General features: G+C 39.3%; 1 protein-coding gene across 4 annotated transcripts in view; it reads left to right on the forward strand.

Moving 5' to 3' along the window:
* Positions 1–21521, forward strand: part of igsf5a (immunoglobulin superfamily, member 5a) — a 35574-nt gene that overhangs the window by 6160 nt on the left and 7893 nt on the right. For 2 of the 4 annotated variants that reach the window (XM_022193305.2, XM_022193304.2), the window contains 4 exons: positions 1406–1528; positions 13535–13606; positions 15479–15560; positions 19332–19643. In XM_022193305.2, coding sequence (XP_022048997.2) covers positions 15494–15560; positions 19332–19643 — 379 coding nt within the window. In that variant the 5' untranslated portion in view covers positions 1406–1528; positions 13535–13606; positions 15479–15493. The remainder of the gene's footprint in view (positions 1–1405; positions 1529–13534; positions 13607–15478; positions 15561–19331; positions 19644–21521) is intronic. The other 2 variants (XM_051937388.1, XM_051937389.1) reach the window with 2 other exon arrangements.

Genomic DNA, 21521 nt, shown 5'->3' on the forward strand with positions numbered 1-21521 from the left:
CTGGAGATGCTTTTGTTTCCCCTCCCAAACGGTTCACCTTGACATGTCCGAATATTTTCTACTTTTGCCTATATATGAAACCATTTCGAGCCTCTAACACGAGTGGTAAATAGAATATGTGGTATTGGCAGGAGATTGAGAAGGGTGTGTGCTCCACCGGCCAAGTCTTTGTAATTTAGCTTGGGAAAATGGCGACAGGATGCGTGTGGGTACAGCTCCACAGCTCCTTGTGTGTGTGTGCACTTGTGCAACCTCCTCTTAGTGTAGTTACCGTGCACTAGACCCCATTGTGTGCGTGCAGTCCAAACATGACTTCAGTGGAAACAAGTGCGTTGGTTATGCGTTGAAGTCATTTCACACGTTTCACACGGAGGCATTCATTCAGTGGTCCTGAGTGAATGACAACAGCCTGACATTGTTTCCTCTTATTCATCCTGCACACAGCGCAGATAGTCAACTCTGCACGCTAGATTTGAAACAGGCTGCTGTGATCTAGTTCCCTTCTATGAGCGAATTTAATTAATTTTAATTTTATTTATTCATTTTTGCATTTTGCTTGAAGAGTTGACAGCAGTGACTTGAAATGAGAATGAGCATGTGTCTTATTGTGTTCTAATCCCGTGAGACATTCTAACAATGCCTCTTAACAGCTCAATTCAGTATTAAGTAACTCTATCTGACAATATTTCAAGCAGATGATAAAAGTGTAACCAGCAAAACCCACTGATAAATGTATTTATTCGGTGGAGATAAAAATCTAATGTCTTTTAATGTTCCTTTCCTGCATTCTGGACAAAACAATCCTGTTTTTAGCATGAAATACGTCACATTATAGGGGCAACATGCTGTCAGCACAAAGTTTCTTGGAACCAGAAGATGCCTGTTTATTTAAATTTTTGGTACAGGGCAGTGTTTTTATTTTGTTGCCCGTTATTACTTGCATATTTTGCAAAGCCTCGTGTGTGGTTTTGCCAGACAGTTTACTGTAAAGGAAATTAAATAATGCTTTTTATGACAAGAAAAACAACTGGAAAGAAACACTCAGTTTGGCTTTGATTCAGGCCAGTGCACTGCTACCACTGAGCCAGATACTTTAAAATAATCACACTCAGTGACATTTACAGACGGGAGACAGTTTAACCAAAAACCAACAGTAAGAGTCTTAGTAAGGTGCTGGATTACCAGATGTTTCCAGAACAGCTTTAGTGCACCTTGGCATTGATTGTATATACTAATCTTTAATGGAAATGTTGTTGCTAATCTTTTTTGTTGCATGTAAGCTGCTGAATACTTGAATTTCCCTTGTGATTTATAAAGTATCTATCTATCTATCTATCTATCTATCTATCTATCTATCTATCTATCTATCTATCTATCTATCTATCTATCTGTTGTTTTACATCAGCAGGTGCTGGTCGTATTTCTTGCTGCCTGGAGACTCTACATGTCTTGTGAGTTAAATGTCCATCCATCCATCCTCCAAGTCTCTGGAATTCTATTGAAAAGATGAACACTATTCGTCCAAAAGGTATTCCTTCATTTGGTCTTTTGATGGTGGTGGTAAAGAGCTCTGTCCAGCACATCAGTCTAAAATCGCTCTGCTGAGATCTGGTGACTTCAAAGGGTATATTCACTTCATTTTCATCAAACCTTTTAGTGACCTCCCGTGTCCTATGGAAGGTGTTGTCATTCTGGAAGAGACCACTCCCATTGGGATAGAAATGTTTCATCATAGTGTAAAAGTGATCACTCAGAATAGCTTTATACTGATTTTTAGTGACCCTTCTCTCTAAGGGGACAAGTGGACCCTGGAATATATGATTTTTCTGACCATATCACTTTTTTCCCCCCACATCTCTGGAGACCAGTGCCTGTGGTTTCTGCGCCTCTGAACATCTTTGTAATGAGGGGTTTATGCACTGCAGTCCTGTTATTGTACGAGGTGTGATCAAAAAGTTCAGAGACTAGGCCTATAAAAACAAGAACTGAACCTGATTTAAATTCAGCACTTCTGTAACGTCCATCCATCATCAATATACCGCTGAATCCTCAATAATGTCACGGGGAGCTAGAACCTATTCCAGCTGACTTAGGGCGAAGGCAGGTGACACCCTGAACAGGTTGCTGGTCTATCGCAGGGCTACACATACAAACAATCACACTCACATTAACACCTACAATTTAGAATTTCTGATTAACCTGAGTTGTGGTAGGAAGTCCGAGTACCCGGAGAAAACCCATTTATGAACATATAAACTCCATGCAGAAAGATCTTGGGAAGGTGGGGACACGAACCATCGATCTTCTAACTGCAAGGCAAAAGTGCTAATCACCAAGCCACTGGAAGTCTTGGAAGTCTCCCTATGTAAACATGTCAAGCACTATCTGGATTGGCCACTGAATCTCCTAAACTGTGTCAGAACAACAACCCTTCCAATTGAATTTCATTGTGGGTGAGAGGAAGAAGTCAAAATGAGGCAAATCTAGAAAGTAGGGTGAGTGGAGGCAATGATTTAATTGAAATAACCTAAGAAAAAAAGGGAAACAGTGCACTGGAGCACCTACATGCCATTGCGCCACAGTTCAGATCATGTGCGCCAAAAGTTTTGCCTCTGACACCTCATGAAGTTACAGTTGAACTCTGTCTTTCCAGTACAATTTGATCTAATTAGTGCCTTGCCCAGTCTTGGAAACTACAGCCTCTTACACTGTGAAACTGCTGCTCTTTATCTCCATGGTAGCTGCAGGGCTTTCTCCCGTTACCAGCAATGATCCTCGACATGAAGGTAGTCTCATCCCGGGTTGTTGGTTGATGCAGAATGTGACTGTGGCAGCGGGGTGTGGTTGTGCTCAGCTGCAGTGGAGAGGTGGAGCAGGTCGGTTCAGGTAGCAGTATCAGGATGAGTTGATCAGCATACCTGTGGTGCATCAACCAGTCTCTCTTTGTTTTTCATAGTAACCTTCTGTAACCACAGCACAAAAGAAGTCACAAAATGCTACGCAGTGCAATCTTCCTAGAAGAAGTGCATTTTGATTGAGGAGAAATTGTGTGCGCTCTGGCAGGAGCTGAGCATTGTAACACAGAACACACTGCATTATTCTTTGAGTCAGTAATAACATCTTCAGACTGTGCTTCAGATTACGCCATCTTTGTGTGTGTGTGTGTGTGTGTGTGTGTGTGTGTGTGTGTGTGTGTGTGTGTGTGTGTGTGTGTGTGTGTGTGTCTATGCTGAGAGAACCCACGGTAACAGCCCCCTGCTCCAATGATGTTTTTTTCTCCTCCGCTTCAGTTTGTACCCCATGGAGAGATCGCATATAGGTACTTATTAGTGATCACACAAAGTGGTGGTGGTACTGAGTCAGCTGTGGGGCCTTTTTTTTAAATGACAGCTTCGGATATGTAGAGGTCCAAACTTTTGAGTGATTTGTTTTGATTGTTCCAGTGACGTCAAGCAAAAATATGCTGAGTTTGAAGGCAGGCCTAAAAAACATCCACAGGTGCACCTCGACTGCACTTAACTGCTGTCAATTAGTCTAATAGAAACTTCTAAAGCATCACATAATTTTCTAGAATTGTCTGAGCTGTGTAAAGGTCAGCTTTATGTAGCTACAATTCTGAAACAAACTGAAATATGACTTGTTGAATTCAAACTAAACAATCTATAAGCCACGACTGGAAAAATGACGTGTGTCATGCATAAAGTAGGTTCTCTATCAGACTTGACAAAATTATTTATTTGTTCTATCTAGGTCATTTCCTAACCTAAGCAATTCCCTAGGGTTTCCTAACCTTTTCAAACAAAACAACTACATTTTTGTGTTTGCGACTGTAAGACTACTCCACTAAATGCACACTGCAACAAAGGATTATTTTTCCCTAAACAAGCTGTGAAATGTGTTAGAATAGATCAGATTGGATGCCATGAGATACTTCTTCATAGGGACACTTCTTATCTGAGAGCATGTGCCAAGGTCGTACCAACAATATAGCTTGTATAACCTTAGCACATGCTATACATATATATATATATATATATATATATATATATATATATATATATATATATGTATATATATATCAGTGACAGCATTAAATCCATTGACAGTGAATAACATTGATTATCTTATTATAGTGTCACATGTCATGTGCTGGAATACATTAGACAGCAAAGGGTCAGTCAAGTCTTGAGGCTAATGCAGAAGCAGGAAAAAATTCCGTTTTTTTATATGGGCCCAATTGAGAGGGCTTAGATGACTGGGTCAGAGCATATCCAAAATGTACATGTGGCTATGGCTCCTTAATGCACATGAAGAGCAAATGCTGCCCTGTGTGATCTGATCTCTTTTAGCAGCTGAAAACCTAAATTTCTTGGGGAAGAGATTGTAGCAGGATGCACTGTGGGAAGAGGACAGACTGTCAGTGCAAGTGTGATGGTCTTGATATTTATGTATTACTTTAACACGTAGCACTTAACTAAATGTTGTTGTAGACCACTTAAAGCACTTTATGGCAATGTTAACTAAACTTTTTTGACAGGGTAAATTTTCCTGAATGCTGCAAACATTGTTCAGCATTAGTCTGAGGAATATGACAAAGAAATCAAGGTGTTGGTTTCACTGCCAAATTTCCAAAATGTCAGTCCAATCAAGTATCTGTGAGATGGACTGGAAAAGCAAGTCAGATTGAAGGAGGCTTCACCTCACAGCTTCTAGGACTTAAAGGTTCTGCTGCTAACATGTTCCTTCCTGACACCACAGGACACCTTGAGAGGTCTGTGGAGTCCAGGCCTCAATAGATCAGAGCTGTTTTGGTGGCAGGACGGGGACCAATGGTTTAAATGCTGTGGCTGTACACACACACAGATGAATGTACGGTATATATGGCTCCATAGGCCTACATTTTGTTTGTTCTGCTGCCAGTGCTCTTCTATCTGGTGTAAACACCATTAAACAAGCAAACCTGGTTCACAGTGAAGTGACATTTCCTGCAGAATTGCATTCGACGGCAGCTTGAGAACTCACAAAAGTTGATCTTGTTTGGAGTATTTTTGCAGCCCACATCACGCCTTACTGCTAACAAATGCTAGCATACTCACCAGACAAAGTTCAGATCTTCCAGTTTCCAGCATCCTACAGCAGAAACAATATGATTTAACAGTCACTGAGATGCTCATCAGCTAAAGTTCACTTTCGTTTGATGACATTTGATATTCATACACACAACAAGGGAGCAGCTGACTCAAAATGTTTCATCAATAAAACAGAATTGTCATTAAAAAAGAAGAAAGAATTCAAGTTATGTTGGAGAAGGTTTCATTAAAAAAACATACATTTTCAGAGAGCAGGTTGCAAGTTTGCAGCAGAGACAAACAGCCTATCCCTCCTTTGACACCCTGGGTCACAGAGTTTGTCCAAATAACAGGTTTTGTGTTCACCCTCTAGGCAGAGAGGTGCAAACAATTAGGACAAGTCACATGCTGATGTTTGCTGGTGTTATTTTTATGTTAATGAATCAGAAGTTTACTTCTCCTCAAAGGCCTACTCAGCAGCACAGGGACAGAAGGGGTGATATGCAATAAAGATTACTGTATCACTTGTTGTTACTCAAAACAGTCACCTTCATCCAAACACCAACGGTTTGTAGAAGAATGCTCTTCTGTAGTATCCACGTCAACCTGCAAGACAGCAACCAGCTCCGCGAGTTTCTAATCTTTGTATTTACCGCTTCACTCTGAAGGCCGAGGAGGAGTACAGGATACTGTGTGTTGAATGGAAGGGACATTATGAATAATAATCAATAGAAACAGTATCTTATAGCTGAAACACTGAAGGCTGAACACAGTGTACTTTTCCTCATTAAACATCTTACAACATATCCTGCTTTGGATTCTGCATTTCAAAGAGAATATCCTGAATTTATTCAACAGTTGTTACTGCTAGGTATTAATGATTTTTAATGCACTATGGGAAGTAATACAAACTAAATATATTGTTTATAAGTCGACATCATGCAGTGATTAATTTTGAAAATAAAGCATCAACACTTCATGTGTTTGCCACCCATTATAGATTCATATGTAAAGGCATATTTTGTGTTATGACAACTGCCTTTCACTACATTGTCTATCATTATATGTACAGGTATCATTAAGCATTATATTGTCTTGTGACTGCCATATGGAAGGTGAGTTAAAGCAACATATTTACAGTCATACACAACTGTACACAATATACACAGATCAGGCATAACTTTTTGATCACCTGCCTAATACTGTGCTGGTCCCCCTTATGTGGTCTAAAATGCTCTGAACCACTGTGCCTCGACCAGAGGACCTCTCAGGTTGTCCTATGGGGTCTGACACCAGCACGTTGGCAGTGGATCCTTTGGGTGCTCTGGGTTGTGGAGTGGAGCCTCTGGCAATCAAACTTGTTCCACTACATCCTGTTGATGCTTCACCAGAATGGGGTCTAGGAAGTTTGGAGGTCAAATCAACATCTTGGGTGATTGTCATGTTCCTCTAGATACTTGTGATTGTTTGGTATTTTTGCAATGTAATGGGGTTCATTTTCCTGTTGGGGTAGGCCAGTGACATGCAGGATTTCTGTTTGCATGAAGGAGCGTGCTTCTCCTGGGACAGTGTTTATTTGGGTGTCTAAGTCCCATCAACATGGATGCCAAAATCCAAGATTTTCCAGGACCACATAGTACCAATATGATCAATGTTGTTCACTTCACCAGTCAGTGGTCATAGTGCTGCTAGTGAACAAGTGTATCGACCACACTGGAATGCACTGCTACAGACTGAACTACCCCAAAACATATAAAATACACAAAAATACAATATAAAAAGATTTCCGCATACTCTGCTAAAACTTAAACAATGCTGAAAACTCATTAACAGTGACTCACTTGTGCGACGTTGTATATAAGAATATAACACGGATGAGTGCACTGTAAAACATTATAAAGGAATTTAATCAAATCTACTTTTTTCTAGCTTACTTAATGTAAATAGACAAGCTTTGCTAATTTTTAGTTAATTAAACTTAAAATATCATTTTTTTTAAATGTTCAGACCATGCTCTTATAACTTGAGGCCTTTTTATGTAACATGAGGAGTTGAATGAATCAACTGCTGAGAGTGTGTCTTTATTACATTTTAATTTAGGTTATAGCCAATTCTTTTCATGACAATCAAAACATTTCAAACCATGACAAAGGTTAGAACTGATTCTGGTTCACACACCAACAGACTAATAATTCATCTCACTGTATATAAAGAGGGAATGTCTGTCTGTAACCACTATGTGGTGAGCTGATTAAACCTAATATCTTATGTTTATTAGGGATTTTTTTCTCAAGTTCACAACTCATAAAATGACTAAACTCAATAATCAACCAGTGTACAGTTGACTCACATTTTCAAGGCAGCAGGGAAACTTACATTTCTAAGCTGAGTTAACTTAAGAATGATTTACAGTGTGCTTTTACCTGTGATGAATTTGGCTTATCATACTTAAATAGCATTTTAAATGCAGAACTCATACTTGAGCATTGCTACAATGAAGTATTTTAAGTTTTACTTTAGAAAAATCCAAATATCAAATCCCACTAATGATTTCATAGACAGCATTCTGTATATTGCCGAATAACCTGTCGCCCTTTCAGCTTTTAAAATAAAAAAAATTCTACACAAATGGAAGAAACCGGTACTGAATGAGACCACCACATAGGTGTAGTTACTGCACATTGCAAATGTCCCTGGATTGTACTACAGTAGCAGAGCTGCCTATTGATCAGCTCTGTGCTCACAGCAACATGGCGCCTGCTTCACGTAGTCTGTTTGCCTTTAGAGTGGCCCAAATTCAAAATGGTGGAGCTTCCATATTGCACGACTATGGAAGTTCAACCAGCACTGAACTGAAAAGCAACTTGCAAAGCAGCAGTAGCTCAGCCCCGTCTCGTACAACAGGCTTCGTAAGACATGACAATCAGCGCGTTGTAAAAGAATGTCCTGCAGCTCTCAGCGGGAGTCCTTCTGTACAGATACTATATATACATGACAGAGGGAGGAGAGGAAAAATGAAGGAAGGGCAGGGGGAGGGGAAAAGGCATTAGGTAGGTCTCAGATAACAATGCTGTTGTTGTATTGAGTATGGAGGAGACCTTCCATCACAGCTGCAGCCTGTTGCTGTCCTTTCCCTCCTTTTTGCTCCCTCTCGTTTTCCCTCTAGAGTCGTAAGAAGACTGAGAGGAGGGAACCAGACCGCAGGCCACATGTTTAAAAAATGACTGTTTAAACTTGCAGGAAGAAAAGCAAAGTAACCTCTCAGGTCTTTGTTTTTCACCCACAAATACTTATTCTGTTTGACTGAAAGAAAGAACAGGTTAGGGTTAGGGTTCCGAATTGTTGTGACAGGAACGCAGCTGTTGGCATAATCCTCAGGTAAGAGTGACAGGATGAAGGTAAAGGTGACCTCATGTAAAGCTTCTTTGACTAAGGGCAACTATCTACCTCACTCTCTCTTTCAGTCAGTAGTTGCTGGTTAAGTCTTGTCGACCAGGATCAGGTGACACGGAGCGGCTGTGACTTGCACAAACACACTTTTACTTGTGTTTACTGCTGCACTGTAAGACAAACACAAGTAGTGGTGGCTGCAGGCAGGTAGAGAGCTGACAGAGATGACTGTGAATGGATCAGCTGGATGTAAGGAAAAGCTGAGTCTCTCCCTCTCCCTCTTACTAAGTGGATTTCTTCCATGCAGCGAATGGCAGCCGTCCCATATGGAGCGGCGAGTAAAGCCAGATTATACCAGTTTGTGTGAGAGGGGCTCCGGCACCACCAGAGTTCACAGCATGAACCCACACACACATAAGGACGGACATTATAGTCCACATTAAACAGCATCTGCAAGGGCCTTCTGTGCAAACAGCTCAAGTAGCTTCTGTTTTTTTAAATGTTCAAAAGACATTTGGTTGTTGTTTAGAGGAAAATGTGTTGTCTATCAAAAAAGTTTTCTTGGGATATTACAGATTTTTTGATGTTCATGTACGTGCTGATAAAGTTGAAGAACATCCTAAATAATGAAAAGAAAATTACTGGAGAATAATATAAAATGAATGAAAAAACAAATGTTCCTCAAACATACAACATTGTGTTGCATTTGCTTTCTCAGCAGTCACAGGCATGTGTTGTAGTGTAAGCAGGGGAGTGCCCATGACCTGCCTTTAACACACTAATTTACATGTGCAAGAGGGCGGAGGCTTGCACCAGTGGCAACACGGCCTAATAAGCTCAGTAACAATAAACCTTAGTCGGCTTTAACCATTGATTAGCCAAGAGCTGACACAACAAAAACAAATCCCACAATGGCGATTAATACGTGCTCTGAAGGTGTGCCTTTTTTAGTCAGGAAGGTGTTGCCTTTTGGGGTCACATCGTAACCTCTTCTTGCAGACAAGAAAATTGAATGGAACTAATCTTTGGTTGCAAACAAAGCAGTGAAACAAAAGGATGTTTTAAGTCAAACAGCTGATGTGCATGTGTGCTACGTTATAACTAATGATCCCTGACACAGTGGCTCTGGTGGCAGAGGAGGCCTCTGAATTACTTGCATTGCAGGCCATATGCACAGGGATCAGAGGACTGCTATTGCTGACCCTCCCCCCACTATCTACTTCCTGTTTTTCATGGTTGTCTGCTTGCTTCTGCCTATACAATACTAGCTGTGTCTGGAGACATTCCAGCTCCTACTATACTGCTACCCTCGTAAAACAGCAACTGTGGGCCAGAGGAGCCTGTTACCAGAACAGTGGAAAGGCGGATCGCAGCTGCATCATATGAGATGTGCTAATCAGAGGGCTGCTCCACCAACGGCCTGCTGACACGCTTTAAGTTAGAGCCCCAGCTTCAGTACACCGATTTTTGATATTTGTTTCACACTAGAAAAACGTGAATCAGTACAGCTACAGTGTTTAAATTTACCATAGAACATACTGGTTTTAATATCTGCTACATATGTACGACAATTACTGCTCTCTCTGGATCTCTGTGTGTTGAAAGTATTCATTCATTTAGTCACACAGTCAATTATTAAAAATAAGCTTATTCAAGAATCGATTACAGTACTCCTTCTACAGTACAATTCTGAGGTCTTTCTATTTTACTTTACTTACCTCATTTTCCATTGTATTTTATATATATAGCACATGAAATTAAAGGGAAAGTGAAAAAATATCTTTACCTCAGTCAACTACTACATTAAAGCATGTTAAAGCAACTATAATAATGGGCCTAATTCAAAGATGTCAATGTCACACTGAGAGCATTTCTTAGTGTAATATGCTCAAATTATTTGCCTTTATTTTCAGTGAAAGAAGTTCACCTACAGTTTAAGAGATACAAAGCTCAAACGTCACAGTTTTTCATAGAGGAAATGGAGCTAACAAGCAACAATAATGAGATGAATGTACATTTCAAATGCCTGCATATATCCAATTTACATTTCTACGTCAGTGTTTAGTAGAGGATCATAATCCTACAGTGACCTCCAGTGGTCAACATTAAAACATTCCTCAGCCAGTGACACCTTCGGAAAAGGTTTTTGTGGCTCAATTTGCAAAGCAAAGTAGCTACATCCTCAAGTCAACACAACAACCTGCATTACCCTGAACACTCCTCTTGACCTTGGTCGTGATGATCCCACTGATATTCAGCAAAGTTTATCGCTGGTCCACAGGCCGCCCACAGTAGGAGTGTGAACTTTAGGTAACACACAAACTTCCCACCTTCATACATCAATCTGTCGCAGGCTCAGAGGACGGTCTGGAGATCTGCATTACCAGCTGAATGTCAGTAAGGAAGATACAGCATGTCTCTGATCAGAGCAGTTATGTAAGAGTAAATGAGAAAAATGAGAAAGCGATTTTTGAACGGATCAGCTGAATGCACATTGCCAGTATTACAAAGAAAATTCAATTATTTTTTTTAAATACTGGTTTATGAAACACAGAACCTAAAAGCAGTGACACTAGTTTGATAGACAGCAAACCTAATCTTTATTATGCACTATTAAATACTCTTTTAAATGGTAGGGAATCATCATTTGTCGGCAGAGAAGTTGTTTGTTGTCTTTTCACGTGTTACAGTGATTGTGTCTTTGAAAAGTAACATCCATGACCCTGTTTCCAATGACATTATAAAGAGGCCTAGTGTGGCTAGCTTACAAACCAGGAGCTAAACTACCTTTCTGTAGTGGGAAGAAGCTGCAGTCAGAGTCAGTCCACTGATGCATAACCAGGTTGTGTGAACACTCTTGAACTCTAAAACTGTTATTGAGAGTTCCTGCAAAACTGAATTTTGGTGAACAGTGACATTATGTGAGCTTTTTAGAATGACTTTTAGAAGTAGAAGTACTGTGATCTTTTACTCAAGTACAAATATCAAAAGAAAGTCTTGTGCTTAAGATCACATTTGCATAAAAGTACAGAGGTGCTATCAGCTAAACGAGTATCTAAAGAAAAGGTACTCAGTGGGCAGAAAAATAGTGCCTGTTGTTTATTTAATAACTACTGTGGCTGCATTAGTGTCTGGGCAGCAAACAGGATCATGCATGAGTAATAACAGCAATAAAGTCCACTTCCAGCCTGGGAAATAGGCCTGCTGGAAACTACTGTAATGAAGGAGAAGGAAGCTGTAATCATTCACTCAATTGTAAATTAGTACAAAGTGAACAACTTCCTGCAGCTTCCTCTGAATGTGGAACTCCTGAGGTATCATGGAACTTTTATGCCTCTGAAAACTTGGCTCCAAATCTGTAGGGGGCTCCATGGAGTTTTCTTGCAAACAAATAGAAGTTACATTTATTTTCAGTTTTTAACTCGTGTAAGGCAAGCCGGATCAGAGAACTCCATGCACACCTGGAGAAAAGTAATCCCACTTGATGCAAATGACACAAATTTCAATTGATTAAAAAAAACAAAACAGACATGACAGGGTCACACTTGTTACCAATGGCAACTCATTAAGTTTGTTTCAACATATATGAATCATGTACCAATACAGATACCCATTGTTATGCTCAGAATAACCAGATTGCCCCCACTATTTATAGCTCAATATGCAAAGTCTGGCATTCTAAAAATAAATTGAGAAACTTTGTATCCAAGCAACACTTACAAAAACTCATTCATGATTTCATTAGTTGACTACTGCAGTGCACTGCTCACTGACAGAAGACTATTAGACATTTGCAACTCATTTAAAATGCTACTGCTGGAATACAGATGAACACCAACAAGAGAGAACACACGACTGTGACTCTTAGATCTCTGCATTGGGTTCCAGGTAAATATAGAACTGAATTTAGGTGCATACTTATTGTTTTTAAGTCTCTGAATGGGACCAAAATATATCGACGAGAAAGTCTCTGGAACATCGCTCAGGTCTGGAAGGGCAGTCAGTCAGTACTGCCCAGAGCTTAGACCAGAAGCAGTAAAATGGCATTTAGTCATTATTTTGGAACTTTTTTCAGTTAATCAGTTTTATTCCATTAAGTGCATGTTTTTGTTTCTTTATCTTCTGTCTGTGTTTCTTTCTCCCTTTTTTGTTGCAGTTTTTTTCCACCAGCTTTAATTGTTTTATTGTGTGTGATAAAGTGCTATATAATAAGTAACCTTCTTTCAAAAATAAGGACATTTGTAAGTGACCTCAAACTTTTGAACGATAGTCTATATGAACTGAAGGTTAGATAGATTGCTGAATATGACACATGAGGCCGTCTCATACTACTCTGACTAAAATAGTCACTTCATTTCTGTTGCACCAAATTTTTTAAGGTAAATTGTAGTTGAGATTTTTTTTTTGAAAATGTACCAACAGTGTCTAATTTACAATTTGGCTTAGGTGGAAATGAAAATGGGAATAAAGAGACTTGTGGTAATCATAATTTTCCCATGTGCCTCTGGTCCACAGTGGCCTCATTTTAGCCTTACAGTTTTGCACCTGCCACTGGTTTTGAATTTGTGGATGTTTATTCAAATAAATATTTACATATTTATGTAGTAAATCGACCTGTCCAGGGTGTCCCCTGCCTTCGCCCGAGTCAGCTGGGATAGGCTCCAGCACCCCCTGCGACCCTAGTGAGGATAAAGCGGTGTATAGAGGATGGATGGATGGATGTAGTAAATCTCCATTGTGTTCCTGGCTTTGAGTTGAAATTTTAGTTATTTTTTAAACTTGAAGACTGAAATTTTGTAAAAGGACCACATATTGCAGACACTAAAAAGCAAGGTGAGTCATTTCCTGAAAACAAAGTGGACAATAAAAAACCGACTCAAGCTGACTGACTCACAAACAGTCTGCCTCTGAACGTGTCCTCTGATAAGACTCCTTCACCTGTGTGCTCTGCAGGCAGGTGGAAACTACAGTCTCACGCCCACAGCTGAGTGGTGGTTTGTCACTATATTACTCAGTGACAAGTAGATAAGGGCTGGGTTTCAGTGGCCAGGTCTGAACCTTGCTCCCTGCCACAGGTGGAGTGCTGCTCCTCATCTGCTGTTTCAGGAAATGAAGCTTGGATCCACTTTGCAGCAGGAGCTAACGCAGTAAGTTTGTCTAGCTTAAGGTGCTTTTACTTCTGGGAAATATTTAGCTGTGATTGCAGAGATTCAACTCTGAGATGATTCGAATCATTTCTAGGGTTGGATATCAACTGGAGCAAAGTATGTGAAACCAACATTTAAACTGTTGTGAGGAAGTGGTACGCTCATGTAATGATAGAAGGATAACTTTGGATATCTTTTGGTTTTACAACTTTTGTGATTGAGTGTTGACAAGAATTCCTCTTGTCTCCTTTTGTAAAAATGTTTCTTTGATCACAAATGTACACACTGGAGGCTGTGGCTGAAGTTTATTTATGTGAGAGAAGAGGCTACAGAGGATAGGGTTAGATGGAAGCAGGTGATTCGCTGTGACGACCCTGAAGGGAAAAGTTGAAAGGAAAAGAAAACTGGAAGCTGTGGTTGCCACTATTTTAGTGCCTCATTCTCCCTATTTTTTTTTTTACAGTGTTACTGTGATTTATGTCATTTATGTTTAATTTATTACTGCCTTTTACTGCATTTTTTTTCAGTGCTACAGTTGTAATGTACTGTATTTAATTTGTGTTGCCACCATAATCAACATGAATTGTAACAATAGTTGCCAGTAAATTGCTTCTTCTAAAATGTATAAACTGTGAATTGCAGACATGCGCCTTAAACAACAAAGTATCTTTAACCCTTAGACGTATGAGTGATTGGACCCTACACCCTCCTATAAGTGGGTCAAATTTTGTATTATATTTTTTGTGGACACAAGAATGATTTCACATTTGTAATACCTTCATTTTTCACGTTATGACAGTTTTTGAACATTTTGATGATTGAAAAAGAAAAAAAATACACAGAACAGCAACAGAAGAATGTCAACATCCACTTTGCTGACATTTTTCCACTCTTTCCCCCCAAATTTGTGCACTGCTCTTGTATGATATTATCAGTGATAAAGAGCTTGAAGTAGTAATACAAATATTACAATTTCTTTAAAACTATAAAAGGTAACAAACATTTAAATATAATGATATCAAAAACATGTTTTTTTGAGGAAAAGCTGGAAAATGAAATGATAAAAACCTTTCATTACAAAGATATTGCAAGACAAAGATCTCACTTGGTCATTTTTGGAAAAAAAAAAATAGGTGAACCAGCCCCTCTCTGATCATCAATGTGAACTTAAAAATATATTTTCTTTGCTTCTTAAATCAAGTCACCAAACATCAGCTTTTCTAAACGATTATTTTTAACCATATTTTCGAAGAACTAAACATTGGTCTTAGTTTTTAATTTTTTTTTTTTTACTTGACACATTTACAAAATATACTTCAAAGGTGCTTTTGGGGGGTTTTCGTTACAGCATTTTGTCCAGTAAGCATTGTGAAAGAGAGAACATGGAAAAAAAATGGTTACCTTCTGTCCTGCTATGGAGATAAGAAACCTCAAAAATTTTGTTCCTGGGAATTTATTCGGGCCAAACATACTTCAACCAAGTGCTACAGATGATGCACTCAGGTCTAATTAGGTACATCTCATTTTTTTTTAACGATCACAACATAAAATATGCCCCACAAACCTGCAGACAACCTTTAAAAATGATCTTCCAATCATTTCAGTCAGTGTCTGGAGGTCACAGCTCTCTCTTTAAACTTGAACCAAACCAGACTGCTAACTGAACGTTTTTGGTCTTGTGTCATTTACTTGAGGTTTAATTTTCTACTTGAGGTTAAACTTCTTGAGGATGCAAACATGTAATTTTTGTTTGGTTTGTAGTTATTTTCGTCTTATAGAGCAAATTCCAAAGAGCCGTTGCTGAGCATTTTTGAGGACAATGGTTGGATAACTATTGCCGTTTCTCACAGCTGCCTCTCTTTCATCTCTCAGATCAACAACACGAGCATGCCCGTTTCCTGGAAGTCATGGGCTAGCCTCCTCCACATCAGTCTGTTACTGTGTGCAACTGGAGGTCAGCATTTCTTCTTCTTTGTTATGATTTGCAAATGTTATTTTTAAATAGAGCATTAGTGCTGCACATCATCAACAGAACTGGTGGGTCACCCAAAGTATGAAGGGACTTTTTCAAAAGCAAAAATAAATAAAAAAAAGACGGAGTCGACACAATTCAAAGAGAAAATACAGAGAGAACCAGTCATCAGTGTGCTACCTCCTCCAGAGTTGATGCATTTTGTCCATGGTGGATGTAAAAATCTTCATCTCCACTACATTTTACACTGCAGTTAGGTACCAAATAATTATGTTAGGTCTGTCTAAAATAGTTTCACAGAAATTAGAAAATAATTAAAAAAAGTATCAGCCTGCTTGATGAGCTTAACTGTGTAGATGTTTGCATTTTCTGCAATTTGTTGTCTAAATCCTCAACTATCCTGCATAATGTCCATGTGCATAAATACATTTATAGTATTTATTTTATTCTACATTTGTGGATTTGTAATAATTTTCACTTTTTAATGACCTATCAGTTATATGCTCTGATAGGAAACACTGAGGATTAAGATATTGTCATAAAAAAACACTGAGGTAGAGCAAGCTGTCCGCTAACTCAGTGGTTGCTGGTTTCATCCACCTTCACATGTATCAAAGAAGACGCTGAAGCCCACATTTCTCCTGATGGTCAGGCGAACACCATGCAGTGCTGTCAGTGATGTGTGAATGACTGAATGCTGTAAGGTACTTCATATTAAAAGTACACTGTATATCAGCGCATCCATTTACAGCAGTTTATTATTAGGAAACTGATGGGTGCTGTAGACCAGAAATTAATAACTGATTAACTGTTTGACAGAAAATTAATTGCTATTTTGATAGTTAATCAAGCACCACTTCAATCATAAAACCAACCAACCAACCCTCTGGTGGAAAAATCTCAAATGTGAATATTTGCCAATTTTTCGAGTGTTTGACGATGGTGATCTGAACCTGTTTGTTAAAGAAATGAATAATTATTATCCAGGTTTGCCAGTCCTGATGTGAATAAATTACCAGAAGCAAATAATATTAATGTGAATGATTTTTTGAATTTTCAATCTAATCTAATGTATTATATGTTCCTCCTCAAGTCTATTTTTCTGCTCTTTACAACACAACTACATCAATCAGCCACAACATCAGAATCACCTGTCTAAATGTGCAGATCCTCCTCATCTCACTAATCAGCTGAGATACACTAAACCTCTGACACAGGACCTCTGGTGGTGTCTTGAGGTGTCAGTCGCAGTTCCTTTGGGTCTTGAGTCTTTTTGGCCGACTCAACACCGTGTGCTCTTTGATGTGTTCCTCAAGGTGCTTTGATAAGTTTTACTGTGCGGTAGGTTGCATTGTTTCTTGGGGAGCAGGGTTCTGTCATGAACTTAGTCTGCAACAATGTTTATATGGAAGGTTTGTTTCTAAGTAACATCCTCATGAATGCCAGGACCCAAGGATTCCTAACAGAATATTAAATTGTAACAAAGGTAGTTGTTGTCACCAAGCACAATGATGATGAGCTGTATTCCTGGGAGTCACCTGCTGGAGGATCATTCACTGCAGCCCGGTCTCACGGGGATTGATCGTCATGAATCCGCCGAATTTGCATAGGAATTTAAAGAATGTCCGGCGGCCGCACTGGCGGCCGCAGCGGCGGCCGCAAACGCCGATGGACAGCTTAGATCGTCATGAATCCGCCGGTATAAACCACTTTCAGATGTGATTACCACAGCGGGTTTCGCTCGTGGTGAGCGGCACGAAAAACATGACGACATCGTGTTGGTGCGCACGAAACGAAACAAAAACTGACGTGACAGTTTCACGAATCCCCGTGAGACCGTGTTGTTCACTGTCAAGGTTGAGAAAGGTGAGCCCATGGGCCATGACACAAAGATGTACCTGAAGGAGGACCAGACAGAGTACAATGAGGAGAAGAGGGTTAAGGAGATTGTCAAGAAGCACTCTCAGTTCATTGGTTATCATACAACCTTGTTTGTTGAGAAGGAGCGTGACAAGAAAATCAGTGACAATGAGGCAGAAGAAGAAAGGGCAGAAAAGGAGGAGAAAGATCAAGAAGAGGACAAGCAAAAGATTGAGGATGTCGGCTCTGGTGATGAGGAGGACTCCAAAGACAAGGACAAGAAGAAGAAAAAGAAGATCAAAGAGAAGTACATTGATCAGGAGGAGCTCAACAAACCTGTCTGGACCAGGAACAATGACGACATCACAATGAGGAATATGAGAATTTCTACAACAATCTGACAATATTATTCACTTCACCTTATAGTGGTTTCAATGTTGTGGCTGATATACAGGGATGCTTTCTGTAACTTTCTAGACGTAGAACTCAGTATTGTGCCCGAACACCTCTGTTGCAGCAGGTCAGGCAGGTTTTTGTGTTGTTAATAGTGAATAATCACTGCCCCTGATGCTTTCCTCAAGAAAAATAAACACTGAACCCAGCCAAACTGTTGGAAATCTAATCATTCTCATCAAAATGTAAACAGCTACGCTAAATCTAGACACCAGTGACTGTTTAAGAAGCAGAAAAACAGTTTTTTCTTTTTAAGAATGCAAGAAAAAAAAAAAAACAACTCAGTTTTAATGCTCAACATGCAAAGGAATAATGTTGTGTTTGAGTTTCAGTCGTGTCAAAAGCCAACAAAACCAAGCAAATGTCTTTTGTAATCTTTACGTACCTTGAGCAAACCCAAACACGTCTCAAGCACCAATCTCAACAGAGAGCATTATGTGGCTCTACATGCAGCATGCCGTCACATTGTTGAGTCAAGTAAAAGTTCAGCTAAAGTTTCCTGACTGACTTAAGCCAAAGACGTGAGATTTTGTTGACTTAATGTCCTTGCATTGCATTCTGCTGCATGATTTATGGATGTTGTTGCTCTACTTTTGTACTCATGTTAACACTTGCAACAAGCTGCGTTTTATTAACCACAAAAAAAAATCTATAGTCGCTGACTGAAGTTCAGCTACAAAATTCCATTCATTCCACACAAGGACTCATCAGGAGCGATTTCTTAATTATGCTATTATCCGATCAGCAGTGCAATGCATAAAATCCTGCAGATAAACATCAGGAGCTTCCATTAACATTCACATCAAATATTAGAATGAGAGCAAAATGTGATTTTTGGTGCCTCTTCAGTCATTAGATCTGAATCCAGTAGAACAGCTTCAGGATGTTATAGAACAGGAGATTCACTGCCTGAATGTGTAGATGAAAATCTGAAGAAATGATGTGATGCAGTCATGTCAACATGGAGCAGAAATCTTAGAGGAAAGTCTGAGAAAACATCATGTGGAATCCATGACAACAAGAACTGAACCTGTTTCTAGAGCAAACGGAGACGTGACCCAGTATTAGTATGGAGTTCCTAATGAGTTACTCAGTGAATTATTTGTTTATTTATAACATGTCAGGAATTCTCAACACAAAGTCACAGAGCCCAAAGCTGTAAATATGAAAGAAATTTGCCTCTATTTTCTGTTTTGGAAACATCCCACAGTTAAAGTATTTTTGAAACAAATAAATACATGTCACATGATCCAGTTTCATTGATCCATCAGTCAGCTCTAAACAGAATTGAACGGTTTAAACAGCAACAACCAATATTCAAACTCAAATCTTCAACAGAGCAAAATGTGCTTTCATATTCAAAAATGTCCACGTGTTCCACAGCACACTGAAACACTTGTTACTCACAATATTGTGACTCTCTCTTTCTTCTGTGTCCAGTGGTGTCAGAAGAGGTCCAGCTGGAGCCGCTGAATTCAACAGTGCTGGAAGGTTCTGAAGTCCGATTCAACGCCACGGTGGTGGGAACATGGCAGATCATGACATGGACTGTTCAAGAGTTCCTGGTCCTCACTCTCTCTAAAACAGGTGATATAACCCCATCATCAGAGCAGTTTTCTGCCAGATTCTGCTCCAGTGACAACAGCTGTGTGGAGTTCACCATCCATAATGTGACCCGAAGTCAATCCGGGTCGGTCACCTGCACTGTGCAAGGAAACTTCGGACCAAAGACAGCACAGCTTTATGTACAAGGTGGGTTTTTTTTAACATCTATCAGACTTTGTTTATGCTTAATGACTTTTTGGGCAGGGTGGTGTATTGTAATACAACTGTTTTATCTGTCTTTTGACCTCTGATCTCAGTGTAGATGCAAGGAACCCACAACAGAAATGCTGAGTATAGTTATGAGGGAGATGTAGTCAGTGGAATGGACTCTGGAGGGCAGCAGTGAGCTCCTGTCTGTCTTCTCAGAAGCTCCTGATGACAAAGAATACCTCATGAAAAAGAGGAACATTAAGTTTTAAACCCTGAATGACACGGGAGGGGAAATCTTTTTGACAGTATTTTAAATGTCCTTACATTTCACATTCGATGGTCAGTGTAGCCTCGTTATCTCTTCATCACCTTCAAAGCACAAGCAGAAACTTTGCTCTTTTCAGACAGTCGGCAATAATTCATATTCACATAGAAACAAGATGTAGAAATGCCAGGGATTTACATCATGAGGACTGATTTGTGTGAGAAGAAACATCATGTGTGCAGTCTTGTTGGAGGACATGGACTTTTCGTAGTGATTAAAAGAATAACTATAAATGTTTCTGCAAGAGTCAAGACTGTGTTGGCGGAGAATGACGAAAATCTGCATCACAACAAGAATACACTACCGTTCAAGTTTGGAGTCACTTAGAAATGTCCTCATTTTTGAAAGAAAAGCATTTTTTAAATGAAAAAAACAATAAATTAATCAGAAATACAGTCTAGACATTGTTAATGTGGTAAATGACTATTCTAGCTGGAAAAAGATGATTTTTAATGAAATATCTACATAGAGGTACAGAGGAACATTTCCAGCAACCATCACTCCTGTGTTCTAATGCTACATTGTGTTAGCTAATGGTGGTGAAAGGCTAATTGATGATTAGAAAATTCTTGTGAAATTATATTAGCTCATGAATAAAAGTGTGAGTTATCATGGAAAACATGAAATTGTCTGGGTGACCTCAAACGGTAGTGCAATTGCCATGTTAAATGTTTTAGCTGAGCATGCAGACATTTGCCTGTGCAGCTGATAGCAATGTTATTCAATTCAATTCTATTTATTTGTGGCAATTCACAATATATGTCATCTCATATAATCCTTTGGATTACCTTTAAACAATCAATCAGCACAGAAGGGAAAGAACCCAAAAAATACAAATTTTAAAATTCAGTTCAAGTCTCTTTAACAGTCTGCAGGAAACTGTCTGCATAAAATGCAGATGCAGTGAAGACCACAAAAACTGAACCATGGACAAAGAGTAGCTAATTAATTGCCTTTCTTTCTTTCTTTTTTTTTTTTTTGCACAATTACATCAGTTTACTTTTAGAGAAAGTGAAAACTAAGAAAACAGAAGGTACTCCTGTATTTCTAGTTTCCATAAACCTGCTGACCAGTATATAGTGTGTCAGTACGTGTGTTATACCTCATAAAACTATGAGATCACTGCCTGAAATCTTTCTTCTACTATGATGAGTCTACTTAAGAAGAACTGTAAAGGTGTTGTAGGACTCAACAAGTAAGAGCCTGAATGCGTACTATATGACTGTAAAGATGCTTACTGTTCTGCAAACACTGGCTTGTAAGCACTGCAGAGGTGGGACATGTTTTGATAAGAGAAATGGAGATGTAATGTCTCACACAAGTCTCTAACGCAGATATTTTGATTGGAGCTTCTCCCCTTAAAACAAAAGTGTGAATCTTCTTGTTTTCTAACACTTCGAGGTCACCTTAGCTGTGACCTTAGCCTTGACTCCTGACTTGAGCTGTTTTCCCAAATAATCAGCCTTAAACCAAACCCCTTAAACAGCACTGTGGACTAAATCTAGCTGAATATTCTATGCATGCCTTCTAAAGAGCTAAACCGGGCTGAT

Source organism: Acanthochromis polyacanthus, chromosome 17 (assembly GCF_021347895.1).
Source record: "Acanthochromis polyacanthus isolate Apoly-LR-REF ecotype Palm Island chromosome 17, KAUST_Apoly_ChrSc, whole genome shotgun sequence".
NCBI lineage: Eukaryota > Metazoa > Chordata > Actinopteri > Pomacentridae > Acanthochromis > Acanthochromis polyacanthus.